General features: G+C 34.7%; 1 protein-coding gene across 7 annotated transcripts in view; it reads right to left on the reverse strand.

Moving 5' to 3' along the window:
• Positions 1-20,567, reverse strand: part of TANK (TRAF family member associated NFKB activator) — an 81,802-nt gene that overhangs the window by 47,702 nt on the left and 13,533 nt on the right. For 4 of the 7 annotated variants that reach the window (XR_014245559.1, XM_082395354.1, XM_082395351.1 and 1 more), the window contains exon 2: positions 13,885-14,032. Coding sequence is in view for 6 of the 7 variants with exons in the window: in XM_082395354.1 (XP_082251480.1) it covers positions 13,885-13,983 (99 nt within the window). In the remaining variant the exon portion in view is untranslated. Of the gene's footprint in view, positions 1-13,884; positions 14,033-16,363; positions 16,433-17,820; positions 18,010-20,567 lie in introns of all 7 variants that reach the window. The other 3 variants (XM_082395352.1, XM_082395357.1, XM_082395353.1) reach the window with 2 other exon arrangements.

Genomic DNA, 20,567 nt, shown 5'->3' on the forward strand with positions numbered 1-20,567 from the left:
TAGACCCAGTAACTTAGAGCAGTTCCTGATACAATACATTGAGTAGGTGCTCAAAATAATCTTTGAATGGGTATCATAATTTAAATGTTCCTAATTATTAATGAATCTTCTTGAATATATATCCTAGCATACCTGCCTAAAAGTTTTGACAGGACATATTTCTGAAAATTAAGACCTGGAACAAAGGATACAAACATTTTAAATTCTAATAGGTGGAAAACAAATTTATGGCAAAGTACTCACAATGTACAATAGAAGAAATAAGGCTTCAATCAGAAACAGCCAGAAGCACCTTTATTCTAATACCAGTAGCTTCAGTAGAAAAAAAAAAAGAGTGAACTACTTTATTCCTACCGACACTTTACACCAAGATAAATGCTTTGAGGAGCAAAGAAAGGAAAAAAGGAAGAGTAGTACACAATAATGAGGCCATTCACATCTTAAGTGAAAGTAAAGACATTTTAAAATAAAGTAGTACGTAAAATAAAGGCATGTTACGCCTTTATGCATTCCTTTAAAACATGTTTTACAAGCTTTCATAGGTAACATAAGCCTTGAGAGTTTACATTTCACATGGGTCAAGACTAGCTCTAGAATAAAGGAATCTGACAACACAATCCTTATGGCTTTACATTTATTGTCAGAAAAACATTTAGATCTGTAATTTATGATAAAAAGACGGCATAAATTTAGTCTTATTTGAGGTTTTCACCTTATACCCACTGGTTAGTCAATAAGGCTCTTTGCTTAGCACACAGGATGATTTGAAATATTTTATATCCTTCACCTTACTTATCAGTACATAGAAAAAGCAGTTTATAGCACAGCATCTGAACTATTTTAGAATTAAGAAAATTTCTTCCTTTCTATACAAGTTATTGTAGATTTTTCTCTTTTAATCAAGAACTGGGCAAGAAGAGACAAATACTTCTTTTCTCAACAAGCAGATATTTTCTGATTACATAATACAAAGGCTCTGGGGACAAGCAGATCAAATGCAGGAAGTTTTCTGTAACAATCATTTATGAATATGGTAATCTGACTTTTAAATTGGCAATCAGTTTTTAAATTTTCAGATGTTTTTATTACTTTATTACTGATTCTTCTCTTGGTCAAAGAAACAATAGAGGGTACTTACGTCTTTTAAAAATATATTTGGTTTCTCCCACAAGACAGTGGCAGAAATGAGTGACAAGCCACTTGGTATAATAAAACTGATTTAATATTTAATTCCACACTGTGGAATCTTGTGATATTTGAAACTCCCTAGGCAACTTAACTAGTCAGTCACAAGATATGGCAAAGACTGCTAATTATTACCACATATGCATTCTCATTCTTTCTTTTAGTAATATAGACTTTTAAGTGGGCACATGATCATCCAGCTAGAGAATATATTTACTGGCCTTCCCCACTACTAGGTGTGACCATGTAACTAAGTTCTGGCTAACAGGGTATGAACAGAAGTGACCTGTCCAAATTCTGGACTACATCATTAAAAGGAAGTTGTTTGCTCTTCCCCACTTCTCTCTCTTCTTACTGGCAGGGAAATGATAACAAGTAGAGCAGCCACTGTGATTCCAGAGAGGGAAACTGTAATTTAGGGGTGAATGGGCTGCCTGACTAGCCCTGGCTACTCACTTCTGGACTGTTACATGAGAGAGAAATAAACTTCTATCTTATTTAAGCATGGTATTTCCTGATCTCTTTGTAACAATAGCTTATTCTATCTGCACAAAATTCAGGGGCCAAGCCAACTCTACCACTGCCCTATATAATAATCTCTTCTCTTATTCTTTAAGCACATTAAAAGTTGTTTATGTCAGGGGCTACTGTGATTAAAATATTCCTCTACTTTGCAACAGTCAGAAGACCTTTTAGTCTGGGTATACCTAAGTGCTTATACAAAGCAAGAAACAGAATAAGCCATATTAGACTGTGAATCCTTTAAAAGGTACATTTTATGTTTTATGTATCTTTGAATCCCTAGCATTTATTATGTTCCTGAAACATCATAAATTATTTGTAGGATAAATAAAAGAAATATGAATGGCAAACTTTATACTCTAGCCTCTCTTAGTAAGAGATGTATAAATCACAAAGTAAGGATTTATCCAAGGATAGGGAAGATTATATTTGGTTATTTATAGCAATGGGAAGAAAACAGTTTGAAAACTTGGAATGGGCTGTGATTTAACTAGGTTAGTATAATGAATATGGACTTTTGAGTCAGATAAACTGTTTCAGTATAGATTCTGCCACTTATGTTAAAAAATTAACTTATTTCTGAGAGTCTCAGTTTCTTCATTTAAAAACGGGGTTAACAATGCCAACTTTGTAGGGCTGGGAGTATTTACATATAAAGTATGTGACTCTTATAAAATATGCTCATTCATAAAAAGTTAATTCTCCTTTCTGCTTTCTGAAGTAATATGAATTTAAGGATTGAAGGAGGGAAAAAGATACAATTCGTTCAGTATTTTCTGGGATTACCTGACATTTTTTTTATGGTCTAGAATAAAGGCTATACTGTAAGGAAGAGCTAAAAATATTCATGTTTTCTTATAGACGAGAGGTTCTAAGACAAACAATTTAATGTCATGGTGGTAGGTGTGCCTAGATGTAACAATGGAAAATTTGGTATAGAGAAGAACACCTCTTAGGGGCCAGGGAAAGTAAATATACTTGATGATCAATAGTAGGGTATTAGTAGCAGTATGAAGGATCATCCTTTGAAATTTAAGTGAGGTAATTTAGGATAAAAGGCAGTATTATTCCACACAGTACCTTATAAAACTCATTACTCTATTAATATGGTATAGGTGGGAAAAAAATAGCGGATATATAAGTTCAGGTCTGACATTCAGTTTAATGTGCCTTCCAAGTGACAATAAGATATATGGGTCTAGAGCTCAGAGGGTAAATCTGGAGTAGGGAGATAAATTTAGGAGTCACTGTCATAGGTATTTGAAGCCACAGGAGAAGATGAAATAGCTCATACAAGAATATAAAGTAAGATGCAAAGAAGGCCTTGAATAAGTCTAATGTTTAGTGACCTGGTAGTAGAGAATAAACCTACAGAGAAGAATGAGGAAATGCAACCCAAAAAGGAATGAGAAAAATCAAATATGGTGTCTGAAATGTTAAAGAAAAACAGTGCTTTAAGTAAGAGGTAGTACAAGAGATATGATCAGTTATTAGATGGAATGAGGTAGTTCTGTATGTGTGAACTTGAAAGACTATGGATGATTTTAGGCAAAGAAGTCATAGACATGAAATCTGTGGTCAAGTAATTTTTTTTTTTCAAATCATAGTTCTACTACTTATTAGTGATGTGGTTATGGGCAAGTTATTTCACCCTTTTTGTACTTCAGTTTCCTCATATGAAAGATAATTCTTCCTCATAAGAGCTGTATAATGATTAAATCAGATGACTGTAAAGCACTTTGGCAAACGTAAGCCTCAATAAATCTTAGTGATGATGATGGTGAAGATAAAGACATTTTAAAAAATTTAAAACATTTTTCAAATTAGCATAACTCCATTTTTGAACAAACATGATTCACATATTCTGGAAGGATATACATATATTACTAACAATGACTACCTCTGGGAAGTGAGGGAGAGGACCATCACTTTATATTCTGTGTATCTTGGATTATTTGCATTTTTTTCAATAAGCATGTGCTGCTTTTGTAATTGTGGCCAATAGTATTAAAAAAAATCACTTACCTGCCTTATTTGTCTTTGTCTCCTTTATTGATTTGGAATACTCAGATGTCTTTGCTTGACAGAATGTTCTTAAATGGATGTAGCACACTGACTTCAAAAAGGAGCTTCTGAGTCTTAAACTGCAGTGAACTAGAAGAAATGCTGTGAGAAGAACTGTCTTGGAGTATGGACAGCTAAGTGGTAAAAGGCAGGCGAATCTGTACAAACTGATGAATGACAGGTGAACAGCAATAAAACATCGATAGTAGAAGAATCTAGGCTACACTGATTTTTGTTTTTTGGTAATAGATTTTTTGAAAGTTGTGGTAAAATATATGTAACATAAAATTTGCCATTTTAACCATTTTTAAGTGTACAGTTCTGTGGCATTAAGTACACTTACATTGTTGTGCAACCATCACACCATCCATCTCCAGAATTTTTTCATCTTCCCCAACTGAAAATCTGTCCTTTTAAACACTAATTCCCCACTCCCTTGCCCCAGTCTCTAGGAACCACCCTACTACTTTCTGTCTCTCTGAATCCAACTAGTCTATCCATTGTATGTATATACCACATTTTGTTTATCTATTCATCCATTGAGGGGCACTTGGGTTGCTTCCACCTTTTGGCCTCTAAATAAGGCTGCTATGAACATGGGCATACAAATATCTCTTTGAATCCCTGCTTTCAGTTCATTTGGGTATATACCCAGAAGTGGAATTGCTAGATTATATGGTAATCCTATGTTTTGTTTTGAAGAAACATCATTTATTTTCCACAGTGGATACACTATTTTACATTCCCATCAGCAATGTACAAGAGTTCTAATTTCCCCACATCCTCACCAATACTGATTTTGGGTTTTTTTTTTTTAATTTTATTTTTTATAATAGCCATCCCAATGGGTACAAAGTGGTGTCTTACTGGGGTTTTAACTTGCATTTCCCCAATGATGTCGAGCATCTTTGCATGTGCTTATTGGTCATTTGTTTTAACTTCTTTGGAGAATGTCTATTCAAGTCCTTTGCCTATTTTTTAATCACGTTGTTTTTTGTTGTTGAGAGTAGGAGTTCTTTATATATTCTAAATATCAATCCTTTATCAGATAAATGATTTGCAATTATCTTCGCCCATTCCTTGGGTTGCCTTTCACTCTGTTGATAGCGTCCTTTGATGAACAAAAGTTTTAATTTTGATGAAGTCCAACTTATCTAATTTTTCTTTTGTTGTCTGTGCTTTTGGTGACATATCTAAGAAGTCATTGCCAAACCCAATGTCATGAAGCTCTCCCTCTATGATTTCTTCTAAGAGTTTTATGGTAGCTCTTGCATTTAGGTCTTTGATCAGGTTTAAGTTAATTTGTATATGGTGAAAGGTAAGGGTCCAACCAAGAACACAGACTTTCCCCCATATGTTTCTCCTTTTAATTTTTTTTTCTTCTGGCTGCTCTGTGCAGCTTGCAGGATCTCAGTTCCCCGACCAGGGATTGAACCGGGCCACTGCAGTGAAAGCCTGGAATCCTAACAACTAAGCCACCAGGGAACTCCCTCTTCTTTCAATTTCTTTCAGCAACATTTTGTAGTTTTCAGTGTGTAAGTCTGTCGCCTACTTGGTTAAGTTTATTCTTAAGTATATTATTCATTTTGATACTATTTTAAATTGAATTTTCTTAATTTCCTTTTCAGTTTGTTTAATGTTAATGATTTCTGAGTGTTGACTTTGTACCCTACAACTTTGCTGAATTTGTTTATTAGTTCTACTAGTTTATTTGATGGAATCTTTCGGGTTTTCTACATACAGGATCAAGTAATCTGCAAACAAATGGAGACAATTTTTCTTCTCCCTTTCCAATTTGGATATTGCTTTTCTTGCCTAATTGCTTTGGGTAGGACTTACAGTCCTATGTTGAATAGAAGTAGTGAAAGCGGGCATCCTTGTCTTGTTCCTGATCTCAGAGAAAAAGCTTTCAGTCTTTCGCCATGGAGTATTATGTTAGCTGTGGGTTTTTCATATATGGCCTTTATTACGTTGCAATAGTTTCCTTCTAGTCCTAGTTTGTTGAGCGCTTTTATTAAAAAAAAGGTGTTATCAATTCTTCTGCATCAATTGAGATGATCGTGTGGTTTTTGTCCCCCTCTTCATTCTGTTAAAGTGGTGTATTACATTGACTGATTTTGATTACATTGATTGACTTGACCATCCTTGCATTGCAGGAATAAATCGCACTCGGTCAAGGTGTATAATCCTTTTAAAATGCTGTTGAATTTTGTTTGCTAGTATTTTGTTGAGGATTTTTGTATTAATATTCATAAGACATATCAGCCTGTAGTTTTCTTGTAGTGCCTTTGTCTGGCTTTGGGATTAGGGTTGCTGGCTTCATAGAACTGAGTTAGGAAAGTGTTCCATCTTGATCAATATTTTGGAAGAGTGCGGGAAGGTTTGGTGTTAACTCTTCTTTGAATGTTTGGTAGAAATCACCAGGGAAGCCATTAAGTTCTGGGCTTTCTTTGTTGTAAACTTTTTGGTTACTGTTTCAACCTCTTTACTAGATACAGGTCTATTCAGATTTTCTATTTCTCCATGTTCCAGTCTTGGTAGGTTGTGTGTTTCTAGGAATTTGTCGATTTTATCTAGGTTATCTAATTTGTTGGTGTACAATTGTTCATAGTACTTTTGGAATTCTTTTTATTTCTGTAAAATTGGTAGTATTGTCCCCTATTTCATTTCTGATTTTAGTTATTTGAGTCTTCTTTTTCTTAATCAATTTGGCTAAAGATTTGTCAATTTTGTTGATCTTTTAGAAGAACCGATTCTTGGTTTCATTGGCTTTATTAGTTTCTAGTCTCTATTTTGTTTATTATTGCTCTAATCTTTACTATTTCCTTCTTTCTGGTAGCTTTGGGTTTATTTTGTTCTTTTTTTAGTTTCTTAAGGTGTAAAGTTAGGTTACTGATTTGTGATCTTTCTTCACCCTTTCAGCACTGCTTTCACTGCATCCCATAAGTTTTGGTATGTTGTGCTTTCATTTTCATTTGTCTCCAAGATATTTTCTTATTTCCCTTATGATTTTTTCTCTGACCCATTGGTTATTTAAGAGTGTGTTATTTAATTTCCACATACTTGTGAATTTCTTAGTTTTCCTTCTGCCATTGATTTCTAGTTTCATTCCACTGTGATTAGAAAAGACACTTTGTATGATTTCAATCTTTTTAAATTTATGTGCCTTTTTAATGGCTTAAAATATGGTCTTAGAGAATGTTTCATGTTAACTTGAAAAACATGTGAATTCTACTACTGCTGGGTGGAATATTCTGTATATGTCTGCTATTTCCAATCAGTCCATGATGTTGTTCAAGTCTTCTATTTCCTTATTGATCATCTTTGTCTGGTTGTTCTATCCATTAATGGAAGTGTTGAAAGTGAGATATTGAAGCCGCCTACTGTTACTGTAGAGTCATCTATTTCTTCCCTTAAATACTATAAACGTGTGCTTCGTATATTTTTGAGTTTTGATGTTCAGTGCATATATGTTTATAACTGTTAAATCTTCTTGATACCGTGATCCTTTTATCACTATGTAATGTCCCTCCTTTTTTTTGTAACAATTTTTGACATAAAGTCTACTTTGTCTGATATTAGTATAGCCACACTTGCTCTCTTTTGGTTACTATTTGCATGGAGTCTTTTCCCATCCTTTCATTTTCAATCTATGCATGTTTTAAAATCTAAAGTGAGTCTTACAGACAGCACATAGTGGAATCCTGTTTTTTTATCCATTATGCTAATCTATGTCTTTTGAGTAGGGTGTGACCCATTTACACTTAAAGTAATTACCCATAGGGAAGTACTTACTTTTGTCATTTTGTTCTTTATTTTTTGTATGTCTTATAGCATTTTGTTCCTCATTTATTCTGCAACTGCCTTCCTCTGTATTTAGTTGGTTTTTTGTAGTGACACACTTTGATTCCCTTCTCCTTTCCTTTTGTGCATATTTTATATTTTCTTTGTGGTTATCACTGAGATTACATATAATATCCTGAAGTTATGACAATCTATCTCAAATTGACAACAACTTAACTTCAGTTGCATACAAAAACCTTATGCCTTTACAGCTCTGCCCCCCACTTTGTTATTGATGTCACAAATTTCACCTTTATATGCTGTGTACCCATTAATATAGACTTAAAATTATTTTTTATACATCTGTCTTTTAAATCCTGTAGAAAATAAAAAGCAGAGTTACAAACCAAAATTACAATAATACTGATTTTTATATTTGTCTATGTATTTACCTTTCCCAGACGACTTTATATTGTTACTTGGCTTCAAGTTACTCTCTAGCACTCTTTCACTTCAACTTGGACATTCCTTAGCACTTCTTGTAAGTCAGGTCTAGGGGTAATGAACTCCTTCCACTTTTGTTTGTCTGGGAATATTTTAATTTCTCCCTCATTTCTGAAGGACAGTTTTGCCAGATATAAAATTCTTGGTTAACAGTTTTTTTCCTTCAATACTTTAAATACATCATCCCATTGTCTTCTGGTCTGCAAGGTTTTTGCTGAGAAATCCACTGACAGCCTTACTGGGGCTCCCTTGTACATGATGAGTCACTTTCCTCCTGCTGCTTTCCAGATTCTACCTTTGTCTTTCAACAGTTTGATTATAATTTGTCTTGATGTAGGACTCTTGGATTTATCCTACATGAAGTGTGTTGAGCTTCCTGGATTTGTATATCCATGTTATTCCTCAAACTTGAGAAGTTTTATTATTTATTCAAATAATCTATTTCTTCAGAAGAATTTCTCTCTTCTCCTTCTCCCATGATGCATATATTGCTGCACTTGATAGTGTCCTATAAGTCCCTTAGGTTCTGTTGACTTTTCTTTCTTTTTTCTTTTTGTACCTCAGGCTCCATTTTTTCAAATGACCTGTCTTTAAGTTCATTGATTCTTTCCTCTGCCTGTTCAAGTGTATTCTTGAACCCCTCTAGTAAAATTTTTATTTTGTTCATATTATTGCTTTCCTGATTTCCTTTAGTTCTTTGAGTCTGGCTTCCTTTAGCTCTTTGAGCATATTTACAACAGTTATTTTAAAGTCTTTGTCTATTAAGTCTGATGCATGTGTTTCTTCAGGGGCTGTTTCTGGAAATTTATTTTGTTCTTTTGAAAGGGCGATGTTACTTCCCTGGTGGTCCAGTGGTTAAGTGGTTAAGAATGTGCATTTCAGCAAGCCTGGCATCTCACATTAAAATGGGAATAATTTTATGTTGTCTCTTGAGGATACAGATGCCTCTGTAACCCCCTCATATGATGCTGTCTAGTGTCATATCAAACCACAGGGGCTGGGTGATGGAGGTAGATGTGGGAGAACAAAAAGATAAGTATGATCTTGCTTCATTATTGCCACTTCTGGGCCATTACTCGTTTAAACTTAAGCAAAAGACCATTCACAAGGCATTCAATTATACCAGTCTCTCCTCAAAACAGTTATCTTCCAAGATACTAGTCATTTCCTCACATTCAAGAATTTTTGCTCTTCTTTTCACAACAGTCCCTCTAAATGCTCCTAAACCTACCACCATTCTAGGAGAATTGCTCTAGTCTTAGAGTTTCTTGAATTCCTCAATCTCATTCCAGCTACCCACTTTTATGACTCATTATGAAGATAGAAGATCCTAAACATCAATATTTACTCATTGACAATAACCTATCCTTTGAACTCTCACATTCTTCTACTCCCTCTGTATCTGTTCTCTCACTTCATGAACACTTCAGCCATAAACCCTCTTTTTGTTCTTAGTCTGTTAGATTCCTCCTAGATTAGCTTCTTTCTGATTTTAGCTTGTATCGCAAAGCACATATTTCAATTGCTTTAGTATGCACTTTCTGGCCACCTAACCAGAAATTCTTCTACTCTTAACTCTACAATCTCTTAATCCTGAATTTGGCCACCCATTTGTTCTACTTCTATATCAAGAAACTTGCTGAAAAAATAACCAGCAAACATGGATTGACACCACCAAAAATTCATGGTAAAGGCTGGATGCAAAATTTTTCTTCTTTTCTTAACTGACGCTTTCAAGTCTTTATTACCACTTTCAGAATATCCGAAAATCATTTCACTCAGTAGATGACCTTATCTTGTATTTCACAGGAAAAAAATGGACTCTCATATGATAACCCTACTATTTTTTGTTTATTTGATTTTTTAAATTGAATAAATTTGACACGTAACATTTTGTAAGTTTAAGGTGTACAGTGTGTTACTTTGATACATTTATATATTGCAATAGGATTGTTGTAGTCATATTTATCACATTAAATAATTATAGTACAATACTATTATATTTGTTATACTGTGCATTGGATCTCTATGGCTTATTTACTACTTGTTACAAATTTAAATACCATCAGTCTTATCTGCCCCCCTCCAATTCCTTAGTAACCACCATTTTACTCTCTGTTTTTTACAGGTTTGACTTTTTTTGGATTCCAGATATAAGTGATTCATGATAACCCTTTTAACTTCCTGCCACCTCCACCTCTTATCTGCAAACTTATTTTCATTTGCAGCTATTTCTCTCTCTTGCTCCCTCCAATTCTTAGAGGAATGGGTGTTTCTCCTCTTGTTCATAGTAAATTCCTTAACCTATTTCTGAATCTCCAGCGACCAACTGGTTTTCCTTATTTTCTTCCTCTTACCCTCCTCTCCTTCATATATTCCTTCACCCCATACATATAACTCAGAAATGTTATAAACATTCAAGGCTATGATGAAATCTGTTGTTCTATAACCTATATCTATAATCTCCAATTCAGAACTCTACCTAGGCTTTTAGGTCCATATTTGCAACCATCCACTGGACATTTTCACCTGCATGTCCCATAGGTAACCAAACCTAATAACTAAAATCTAATTATACATCTTATTTCCCAATCCCTTAAATCTGAACCTTCTTCTCCATTCTTGGTTTCAGTTCATCAGCACCACGATTAATCCGGTCTTCTCGTCCAGATACATGGGTATCATCTTAGAATCTATGCCATCACCCTCAGAAGTGGCCTACATTCAGATGCCACCTGCTTTTCATTCTATCTCCTAAATAAATCTTAGATTTCTTCCCAAATTTATTCCCAATGCTTAATTTAAGTCCTCATTTTGATCGCTTGAAATGACTGCATTCATTCTTTCTTTTGTAAATTGAAGCATATGTACATACGTATTTAATATATGTATATTAATAGAAATATAATTTTTAATATATATATACACACATATATATATACACACATATATATATATATATATATATATATATATATATATATATATATATATATATATGCAACTTGATGGTTGCCACTTATTTTTATATTCCTGGATCTTAGACCATTGCTTAGCATCAATATATGTTTGTTGAGTGAATTCCAGACTATTCTCTATTCTATTTATCCTCTATCCCACTGTCAGGAAGACTTTTCTAAAGCATATATTAAATCCTTCAATAAATTTTGAATGAATAAGAATACAGTACAAACTACATAGTCATAATCATCGAGATAGGGCTCTAATCTACCTTCACAGCTTCTTTTCCTATACTGCCCTATAGTTCCTTTTGGAGCCATAGGATCACCTTATGGTACATAAAACATACCATACATTCCCTCATTTCCAAGATTTTATTATATACTATTCTCTCTCTGCTTGCAGGATCCGTCTTCCCTAATTTACCCAACTCCTCCTAATCTTAGCTAAAGGGTTGGGCTTAGTAGTGGGCTTATGACCCGATCCTTCCAGACTGAGACAGATGCCTCTTCTCTGTGCTCACATATTATCCTGCACAGATCTCTACTGTAGCACTTAGTATGCTATGGTAATAACTTGATTTTCCTTTTTTACTTATTGAAAGTTCCTTAAGGACATAAACTATATTTTATTTCAGTATTCTCAGAACCTCATTAAGGACCCAGTACACAGCAGACACTCAATCATGTTTCTTAAATAAATCAGGATATTTAGAGTTTAACATATAAGAATATATAGTATACATTTTTTCTTCCCCTGTTCTTGAGAAATGTAAAAAAATATTTCCCTTTCCCCTCTTTAAGATAATTGCTGCTGTGAGTGAAGGGTTCTTCCATGGCAGATAAGAGATTAAATTACAAAAGTTTTCAATTGCTTACCACTGGCCAGTGCAGAAAGAGGAGGAGACAGAGAAATTCCTGTGTCTGCCTTAACCCAAGAATATCTCAATACTCCTTTTCCCTAATTCTGTGTTTCCTAACTTTCCTAGAACAAGTACAGCATTGTTGAAGTTTCTTAATGAACCTAATGGGAAAATAAGAAGAATAAAAGCTGGGAGTTTTTGTTTTGTTTTTTAAAAAGTGATTATGCCTTATACATGAACTGGAAAGGAAAAGAAATCCAAACTTCATTTCAATAATTGAGAAAGTGCCTGTCATTATCCCATCTCTGTTTCTCTTATGCACCCCTAATAAAGACCTCTAGCCCATTAAGTTTACCTGTATAACTGCGAGTATTCTTTTGTAAATCAAAAGGAGAATCACAAAGAATAATGATAATTTCTGAGGAATGCAGTGAAGTATGTATAACAGCTAGCTTTATAGTAGATGTATCAAATGGAAAGGAGGAAGGGAATTGTGTAGTTCCTATATTTATGGAAGAAACTAAGAACCGCATGGCTAGCATATTTCTTAGACTTCAGAATTTCACAGGCTAGTAAATTTTTTTTTTAATTGAGGGAACCAACATAAGATCCTCCACTTTCAACTGCCTGTGCAGGAATAATTTAACATAGCAGGCCTTAGGCTGTTTATCTTCAGAAAGGCCTATTTGCAAGGCTGGCCCTTGACGGCATCTGGGAACTTGATTTTTGAAAACACTTAAGTGATAAGATTCTAAATGCTGTGCCAGCCTACTTAGACTATACCATGAGATTTATGGTGAATAACTACTTTCTTTCTGAGAATCTGAAATTTTGGTTGACAGAGGGTGCCTATGTAACCAGCCCTTAAAAAAAACCCAAGCTCTTGAGTCTCAAATGGAGTTCCCCATGCCAAAACACTGCAAGTGTGTTGAGTGAATTTTTGAAGCTGGAGAGAGGGTGCACTCTGTGTGACCTCTCACAGGAGGGAAATAGCGTAGAAAGCCTGCGCACAGATTCCTCTAGACTCCACCTTATGTCTTTTTCCATTAGTGATCTGGCTGTGTATCTTTACAATGTCTCTGTAATAAATCTTAGCTCTAAGTATGACAGTATACTAAGTCCTGTGAGTCCTTCTAGGGAATCGCAGAATGTGTGGGTGGTATTGGGGACCCCCAAAACACTAAGTAATGATATTAAACAAGCGAACAAAAAACTCTATGATCATCATTCAATGAATATATATGTTAATAAAATTTTGCTCTTTATTCTGACAGTACAGAAACATGGAAACAGTATCAGAATAAAGGACAGAATTTTAAACGGAACAAATTCAGCATTGTAAGAAGTTCATTACATTATTCTCATTTTGCTGTAGATCAGTGAAAACCTTATAATGGACCAATAACAGACATGTACCTGGTAACTACTAGACCAAGTAATTTTTGCCTGGGTATACCTTTCTTCCAATTTACTTTCTTTTGAAACTAAAAGCACTAAACAGAAGTTTTATGTGTACAGGAGTAATTTTAAAAAGCTGAACAATCTGGTAAGCCACTAAAGACTTCACTGAAATAGTTGATTTTTAACTGTTACATTTAAAGAATGGAAGACTATTATAAATTAATAACAAATTTAGTTCCAGGATATTTTAAGATTTGTACCGTCCTCTCACCAGCCAAATAACAATGTAAAAAAAAAACCAAAAAATAAAACTAGCTGAGATAGTAATACTTCTGACTTTCAGTTTGTCATTTTATTTAAAAATTATTTATGGAAGATAACATTCTTATCTTTCCTCAATACAATCACCTTAAAATGAATTCTTCCCACAGGTCACAATGGTTTTAAAAAAGATAGCAAATAAAAATCTCAAATTTCATCCATTAATATATCACTGTGTTTTAGGTCTTCAAGGCACTTTCTAACAATATAATATTTTCCATTGCACAAGACTCAAATTCCATTTACCAGGGTAAATAACTTTCAAAACCAAAACCACATACCTTTTGCTGTAGTTCTTTTACTGCTGAATCTCTATCCATGCATGCCTGTCGAAAGGCTTCATAAGCTTTATTGAGTTGCTCGCCAATGTTTTTATCCATTCCTCTCCGTCCTGTAGCATCACTATAAATGATGGAGTAAATGACAGGTCTGGAAAACAATTGAAAAATTTAGATAGCTATTAAGTTATATAAATCTCATTTAAAAAATGTACCTCAAAGACAGTTCTATATGGTTTATCATGAACATTATAGCACCAAGTACTATAAAGTTTTATAAAGGCAAAAAAGCCTCATTTAAAATCCTGATCAAAAAATTGTAAAGCCTTAACTTCTACAATTTTTAAATATTCTTTACTAATGTTTAAGGAGCAATTAGGGTTCCAGTTCATAAAGATGTTACTTTGCAAATGGTATTCTATAAATGCAAGCTAAAAATGGAAAAATATAAAAGGCCATTTGTTATTAATCTTTATTACAGAAATGCACAACAGGATTAGCAATGTGAGAAGGGACTTCTTTTTACTAAACGGACAGTTACTCCCACTTACAAGGTAAATGCTTGCTACACTGAAATTAGAGCAAAATTAAGTAGATAAATGTTTGTGGATGGAGTTCACACTGTTGTTATCACAGAGCAATTAAACTGTGTGAAAATGCTCTTATTTTAGCACAAAATCTAGGGAGAGCTGCCGTTGGACTGTACATTAAAAAAGAAAAATCACATCCCATCAGTCCTACCCCTATGCTCTATTAGTTTTCCAACTTTTTTGCTATTTCTGAACTACAGGTGATTTACTCAGTGGAGGTAATTTACTTTTATCGTCTCAACTTGCATAACAGCTCTAACGACATTCCCTGACTCTGAGCAGAGGGTCATCTAATGACTGATTCTTCCTGTTAAGCTGTAAAAACCACACCACAGAGCCTTTCTCTTAATCCTCTGAAAGCCACAGAGTAGACAAAGTTCTCTATCAGTCATAGGGGATTTGGGGGGTACCAAATTATTGCACTCCCTTATGATTGGAAATCCTTCATAACAGTCTCTAACCTTTTATAACACCTTTATTTTATCTTCGGGTATACATGCTTTAAAAAACTTTCAGTATTTTACATTAAGATGTTCATATAACATAAATTCACCATTCTAAAGTATACACTTCTGTGGTTTTCAGTATATTCACAATGTTGTGTAACCATCACCAATATCTAATCACAGAACATTTTTATCACCTCAGAAAGAAACCCTGTACCTATTAGCAGTTAGTCCCAATTCACATCTCCCTTCTATCCCCTGACAACCACTAATCTACTTTCTGACTCTATGGATTTGCCTACTTTGGACGTTTGGAGTCATATAATACATGGCCTTTGTGTCTGGCTTTTTTCCTGTAGCATAATATTTCCAACCTTTATCCATGTTGTAGCATGTAACAGTACTTCATTGTTTTTTATGTCTGAATAATATTTCATTTTATGAATATACTACATTTTGTTTATTCATTTCTCAGTTAATGGACATTTGGGTTGTTTCCACTTTTTGGTTATTTTGAATAAAGCTACAATTTGTGTGTACATATCTGTGTGAACATATGTTTTTAATCTCTTAGATATATGCCTGGGAGCAGAATTCCTGGGAGAGATGACAATTATGTTTAACTTTTTGAGGAACTGCCACAAAAGTTCCAGACATTTCCACAGAAGCTGTACCATTTTATATTTCCACTAGCAACGTACAAGAGTTCCAATTTCTCCACATCTTCACCAATAATTGTTGCCCATTTTAAAATTATATGCTACGATCCTAGGGGGTATGAAGTGATACCTCATCAGTTTTGATGTTGAGCATCTTTACAGTGCTTATTGGTCATTTGTGTATCTTCTTTGGAGAAATGTCTAGTCAAGTCCTTTGCCCACTTTTCATATATACATACATATATATATATAATTTGTAATATTTTCTCCCATTCTATAGATTATCTTTTCATTTCTTTGATAGTGTCCTTTGACAAAGTTTTTAGTTTGATGAAGTCCAATTTATCTATTTTTTTTTTGTTCTTGTGCTTTTCATATCATATCTAAGAAACCATTGCCTAACCCAAGATCACATGGATTTTCACCTGCATTTCCTTTTAGAAATTTTATAATTTTAGCTTTTACATTTAGATCTTTGATCCATATTGCGTTAATTTGTATAATATGGTATGAGGTAGGGCTCCAGATTCATTCCTCTGCATGTGGCTAGCCAGTTGTCCTGGTATCATTTGTTGAAAAGGCTATTCTTTTCCCACTGAATGCCCTTGGCAGCCTTGGTGAAAATCAGTTGACCATAAATCACAATGCCCTTTTGAATACCTAGGTAACATTTCAATCCCATCAGCCAGTCTTTCACTTTAAGATACTAAATACACTCCTAAGTTATTTTCTAGGCTTGATAAAAACAATTTCAAGAATTTTATTATGGGGATTACAGTGTCTTTACCTTGTGAAGCAATGAAAGAATGATATATTTTTTAGGCACTCCACTTGAAATTTGTTTTTACTGCTACCTCTGATAGATGGAAAAGATGAAATACTGTTAGGATAATTAACATTGCCAGGATCTCTGACATACCATAGACACTATGGAAACATGAGTAATTAGCATGAACACAAAGCATCACTTTGAGTATTTATTTAGATACTATTATCATTCAAAAAAGTGATTTAGGGTGGCTTAAAAAAACACACAAGATTAAAAATAAGTATATAAGCAGGAAAAGAAAAATAAGGGTAGGTAGCTACAGGGACTATAGTATACTGTAATATGCTCATGCAGAAATTAGATGATTTAATTAGCTAAGTGGCTAGGTTGTCTATCACTGTCTTAATAAGCTGCAGATGTCATAACAAATTGTCAATGTAAACCACACCTATATTTATCTGGGACAAACAAGAGGCTTGAATTGGGAACCTATCTAGTTTCTTGTTTTGTTCTATCACTGACTGACCCTGTGAGCTTAGTTCAGGGCCACTAAATCTTTTTGGACTCAAGTTTCTATCTCTTCAAAACAAAAAAAGATGTCTGGATTCAATTTCTAAGAAACTTCTTTGTTCTACAGTTCTTGAGTCTGTGAATCTAAAAATGTATGTCTGTTCCATCAAGAAGGTGCATTCTTGTTTTTAAAAATGTAAATACAGTACTAAAAACAGCTGCATCATATGCAAGTAAATCATGTGCAGCCTTCATTTCAGTTCCTTGAATTAGATCACACAAATGTCACTAGGAAGAGTTACTGAGTAAATTCCACATGGATGCATCCTATTTCCTGAAATAAGAATGTATGCTGGGGAGATATGATTCAGGTCAATACAACTAAATAAATGATACATTTAATTCCTATCTCACAACCAAGAAAATTGGGTGTTAGATCAGTGACACTGACCAGAGAAAAAGGAAACAGTCTCTGGGACCCAGCTAATTAAATTGGACAGATTTCAAATATTAACACCCTGAACTTTAAAGCCACTTGTTCCTCTATTTTTTAAAGCATTTGTTAAGTGTAAAATTAATTTCACAATTTAAGAGGCAGTCACAATTCAATTACATTTTGGTATGCCTTCTGCAAAACTTGCCAGGCTCCAGGGAAATGGTTTTATTTATAATAAACATGCTCAAACTCAAATCAAATGGCCACTCACATCCCCTAAACCCAGGAGGTCCAAGCTAGAGCCAGCTCTGCCTTGGAAACATTCTTCTAGTTATGGCTTCACTCTTTTAAATGTATTTTAAGGAAAGCCTTCAGTGGTAATTTCTTTATTTCTGGGTTTGGTTTACTGGTTTCCTCCACAAGGAAAAACTTAACTCACTGATGCCCAAGACAGTAGCTGGGTGGGCAGAATACAAAGCATCCCACCTCCAGGGTAATCCTGGCTTCAGGATAGTCCTGTCACACCCACCTCTATTCCTCTGACAGAAGTTCCTTTTTTCCTTTGGGTTGTTCCTGTAAGATGGAAAATGGAGGGTGGCAAGTTCCTATTCTGCCTCCCAGGTCCAGCATGTGCTTGCACAGGAAGAAGTACTAAGAAAATCCCTGGGCATCAGGCTGCTTCCTCTTTCATTGATCCTTGGTTCATAATGAAACTGTTCTAGGATAGGAGAATCAGCCTGCATGAGGGCAATAATTTTATTTTCCCTTGGTAAAATTTCCCAGCTCCAACAAAGGTGTGTCAACTACTAGGGCCAAACTTTGACTTCAATAACATATATGCCATTATGATTCAATTAAATTAGAAAAACTGAAGTACTTGTTCGCTTAATACATGTAAGGCACTATGTGGGATGCAGCAAGGGGCTTTAGGGATAGTGCCACCTTAATGTTGTGTTCCTTTTACAAAGTTTTTCACCAGCTCTTCATTTCCTGTTACTCGTATTCCAATCTGACTGATAAGGCTCAGAGGAGTTAAATGACCTGCATACAGCTACAAGGCTATAAGCAAGTGACTGGGACTAAATCTTTGAAACTCTTAGTTCAAGAATTGTTTATTAAAGCCAGCTGCAAAGTATTCTCCTAGAATGCCATGATGGATATTTCATTCCATAAAACATTTACTGAGTGCCAACAAAAAACAAAGCCTGGGCTGGGCGCCACTGATGTAGTGAAAACAAAACAGACATGAAACCTACCCTGACCAAGGCACCATTAGCTGTAACTTAAAGAATATATATGAGTACCTGGAGATATTTAAAGGCTAGAGTTTGGAAAGGGAAGTGCTCACATCTATTTACAAGGTTTAGGAAAGGCTTTGAGAGGTAGATGGCATTTGACTTGGGTTTTGAATTATGGGTAGGGATGACCTCACCCATTCCTTTTATTTGACTGTCAAATAGCAGTCATCCTTTCTAAAACAGGTTCCTGACAGCTATAAAGATGTTTTCTTGTGCTAGATAATATCCATTCTTCACCAAAACAGCCCAGGATTACATACATTTCTTATGCATCGTTCAGTTTGAACTTCCAGATCAGGACAACTCTGCAAACCTGAGACAATTCTTAAGTATAACAATTATGGTTACTTATAGAAGTGATTAATTAGGCTAGTGCTTGTCCATGATGCTTGAAAAGAAGCAAGGGTAGTAATGAAATAAAGAACAAGTCCTATATCTGCTCTGGACCTCGATTTTCCTTGCTTTTAAAATGAAGGGGTTACAAGACATAATCTCCTTCAACTTTATGATTAGACAGCATTTCTAAACAAATACAGAGTATAGAAGCTTTTGCTTGGCAAATATAGTGATTTATTTTTCCTCATAAATGATATCATGGATTTAAAAGTTACAAGCCAGTTGATATGGTAATTCATTTAAAGATAGTGAGAAGTATGGAATAAAGTTATATGGGATGTCCTAGAAGAGATATGATACTGTGAAAATATGTGATATGAAAATACATGATGTAACTGTGAAAATTAATTACTTTATTTAATAACAATTATATAGTCCCTCCTAACACTTTACTAGGTAGAATGAAAAAAAAAGTACAGGCTTTGAATTCAGATCTCAGATCTGCAGTTTTCTAGCCATTTACTTAGCTTCTCTGAGTATTAGTTTTCTTATACATAGTTTGTAGGTTTATTGTGAAGATTGAGATCATATATGAAGCAATATCTGTTAACTGTTCCTCAATATCCATTCTCTCCTCTTCTAGTATTCCTGATTTTTAGCTGATGTGGTCATGTGACTGTGTTCTGGTCATCGGCTAGTAAGTGTAACTTCCAAGACAAGCTCTCTTCTTTTTCCCTTTCCCAGTTGGATGGAATATTGTGGTTAGTCACCCGAAACACTGTGGTGAGGGCAACACTTCCAGGATGGTGGAACAAGGAGATGTGGAACAACAAGAATGAAGATGCCCAGGTCCTTGACACTGTGGAGCTGCCAGATCAGCTCTGGACATCTTATACTTTGAATTCTAATACGTGAGAGAAATAAAATATCTGTCTTATTTGTTTAAGCCACTGTCTTTGGGGCTGAGCTGTATCCTAACTGAGAGGAGCTGAGCTGTACCCTAACTGGTACAATATTCAAGACTGGTTCAGTGCTGAACACACAGTAGGGGAAAGAGACAAACTCACAGTCTTTGCCTTTTAAGCTCTAATTAGAGCTTATAATTTAGTAAGGCAGAAACACATGGAAGTGATTAACCATATTAGCAGGTCAATTATAAATGTGTAAAAATGTATAAGCATATCTTGATAGGTATCTGGGAAACACAGGTAGAAGCATTTGTAGGAACTGACCCAAAGGATCACTCAAGATTTGTACATTTCATTGTATTTAAGTTTTATCTCAAAAGAAGGTGAAAAGAAAGAACTGTTAAATAAAGAGTATAAGCAGGAAAAAGGCTCAATAGAAGGAACAATTAACATGAGAGGAACTGTGGAAGGCTTCACAGAGGATCTGATGCTTATACTGGGCCCTGAAATATGAGAAGGATTTCAACAAGTAGAGAATGAGAGGGGAACGAACATTCACTCAGAAAGAGCAGAGGCTCTGAGAAATCACTAGTATAGTGCATTTAGGGACTGGTGGTGAGTATTGTGTTTATGAAAGTAAGGTGTATGTACAGAGAGGATGGAGAGGTCAGGGTGCTAAGACAGGTGCATAGTCAAGGCCACCATGTGTGATTGTGCTGCACTGAAAGAACCCT

This window comes from Balaenoptera borealis (assembly GCF_965194805.1).
Source record: "Balaenoptera borealis genome assembly, chromosome: 6".
Taxonomy (NCBI): domain Eukaryota; kingdom Metazoa; phylum Chordata; class Mammalia; order Artiodactyla; family Balaenopteridae; genus Balaenoptera; species Balaenoptera borealis.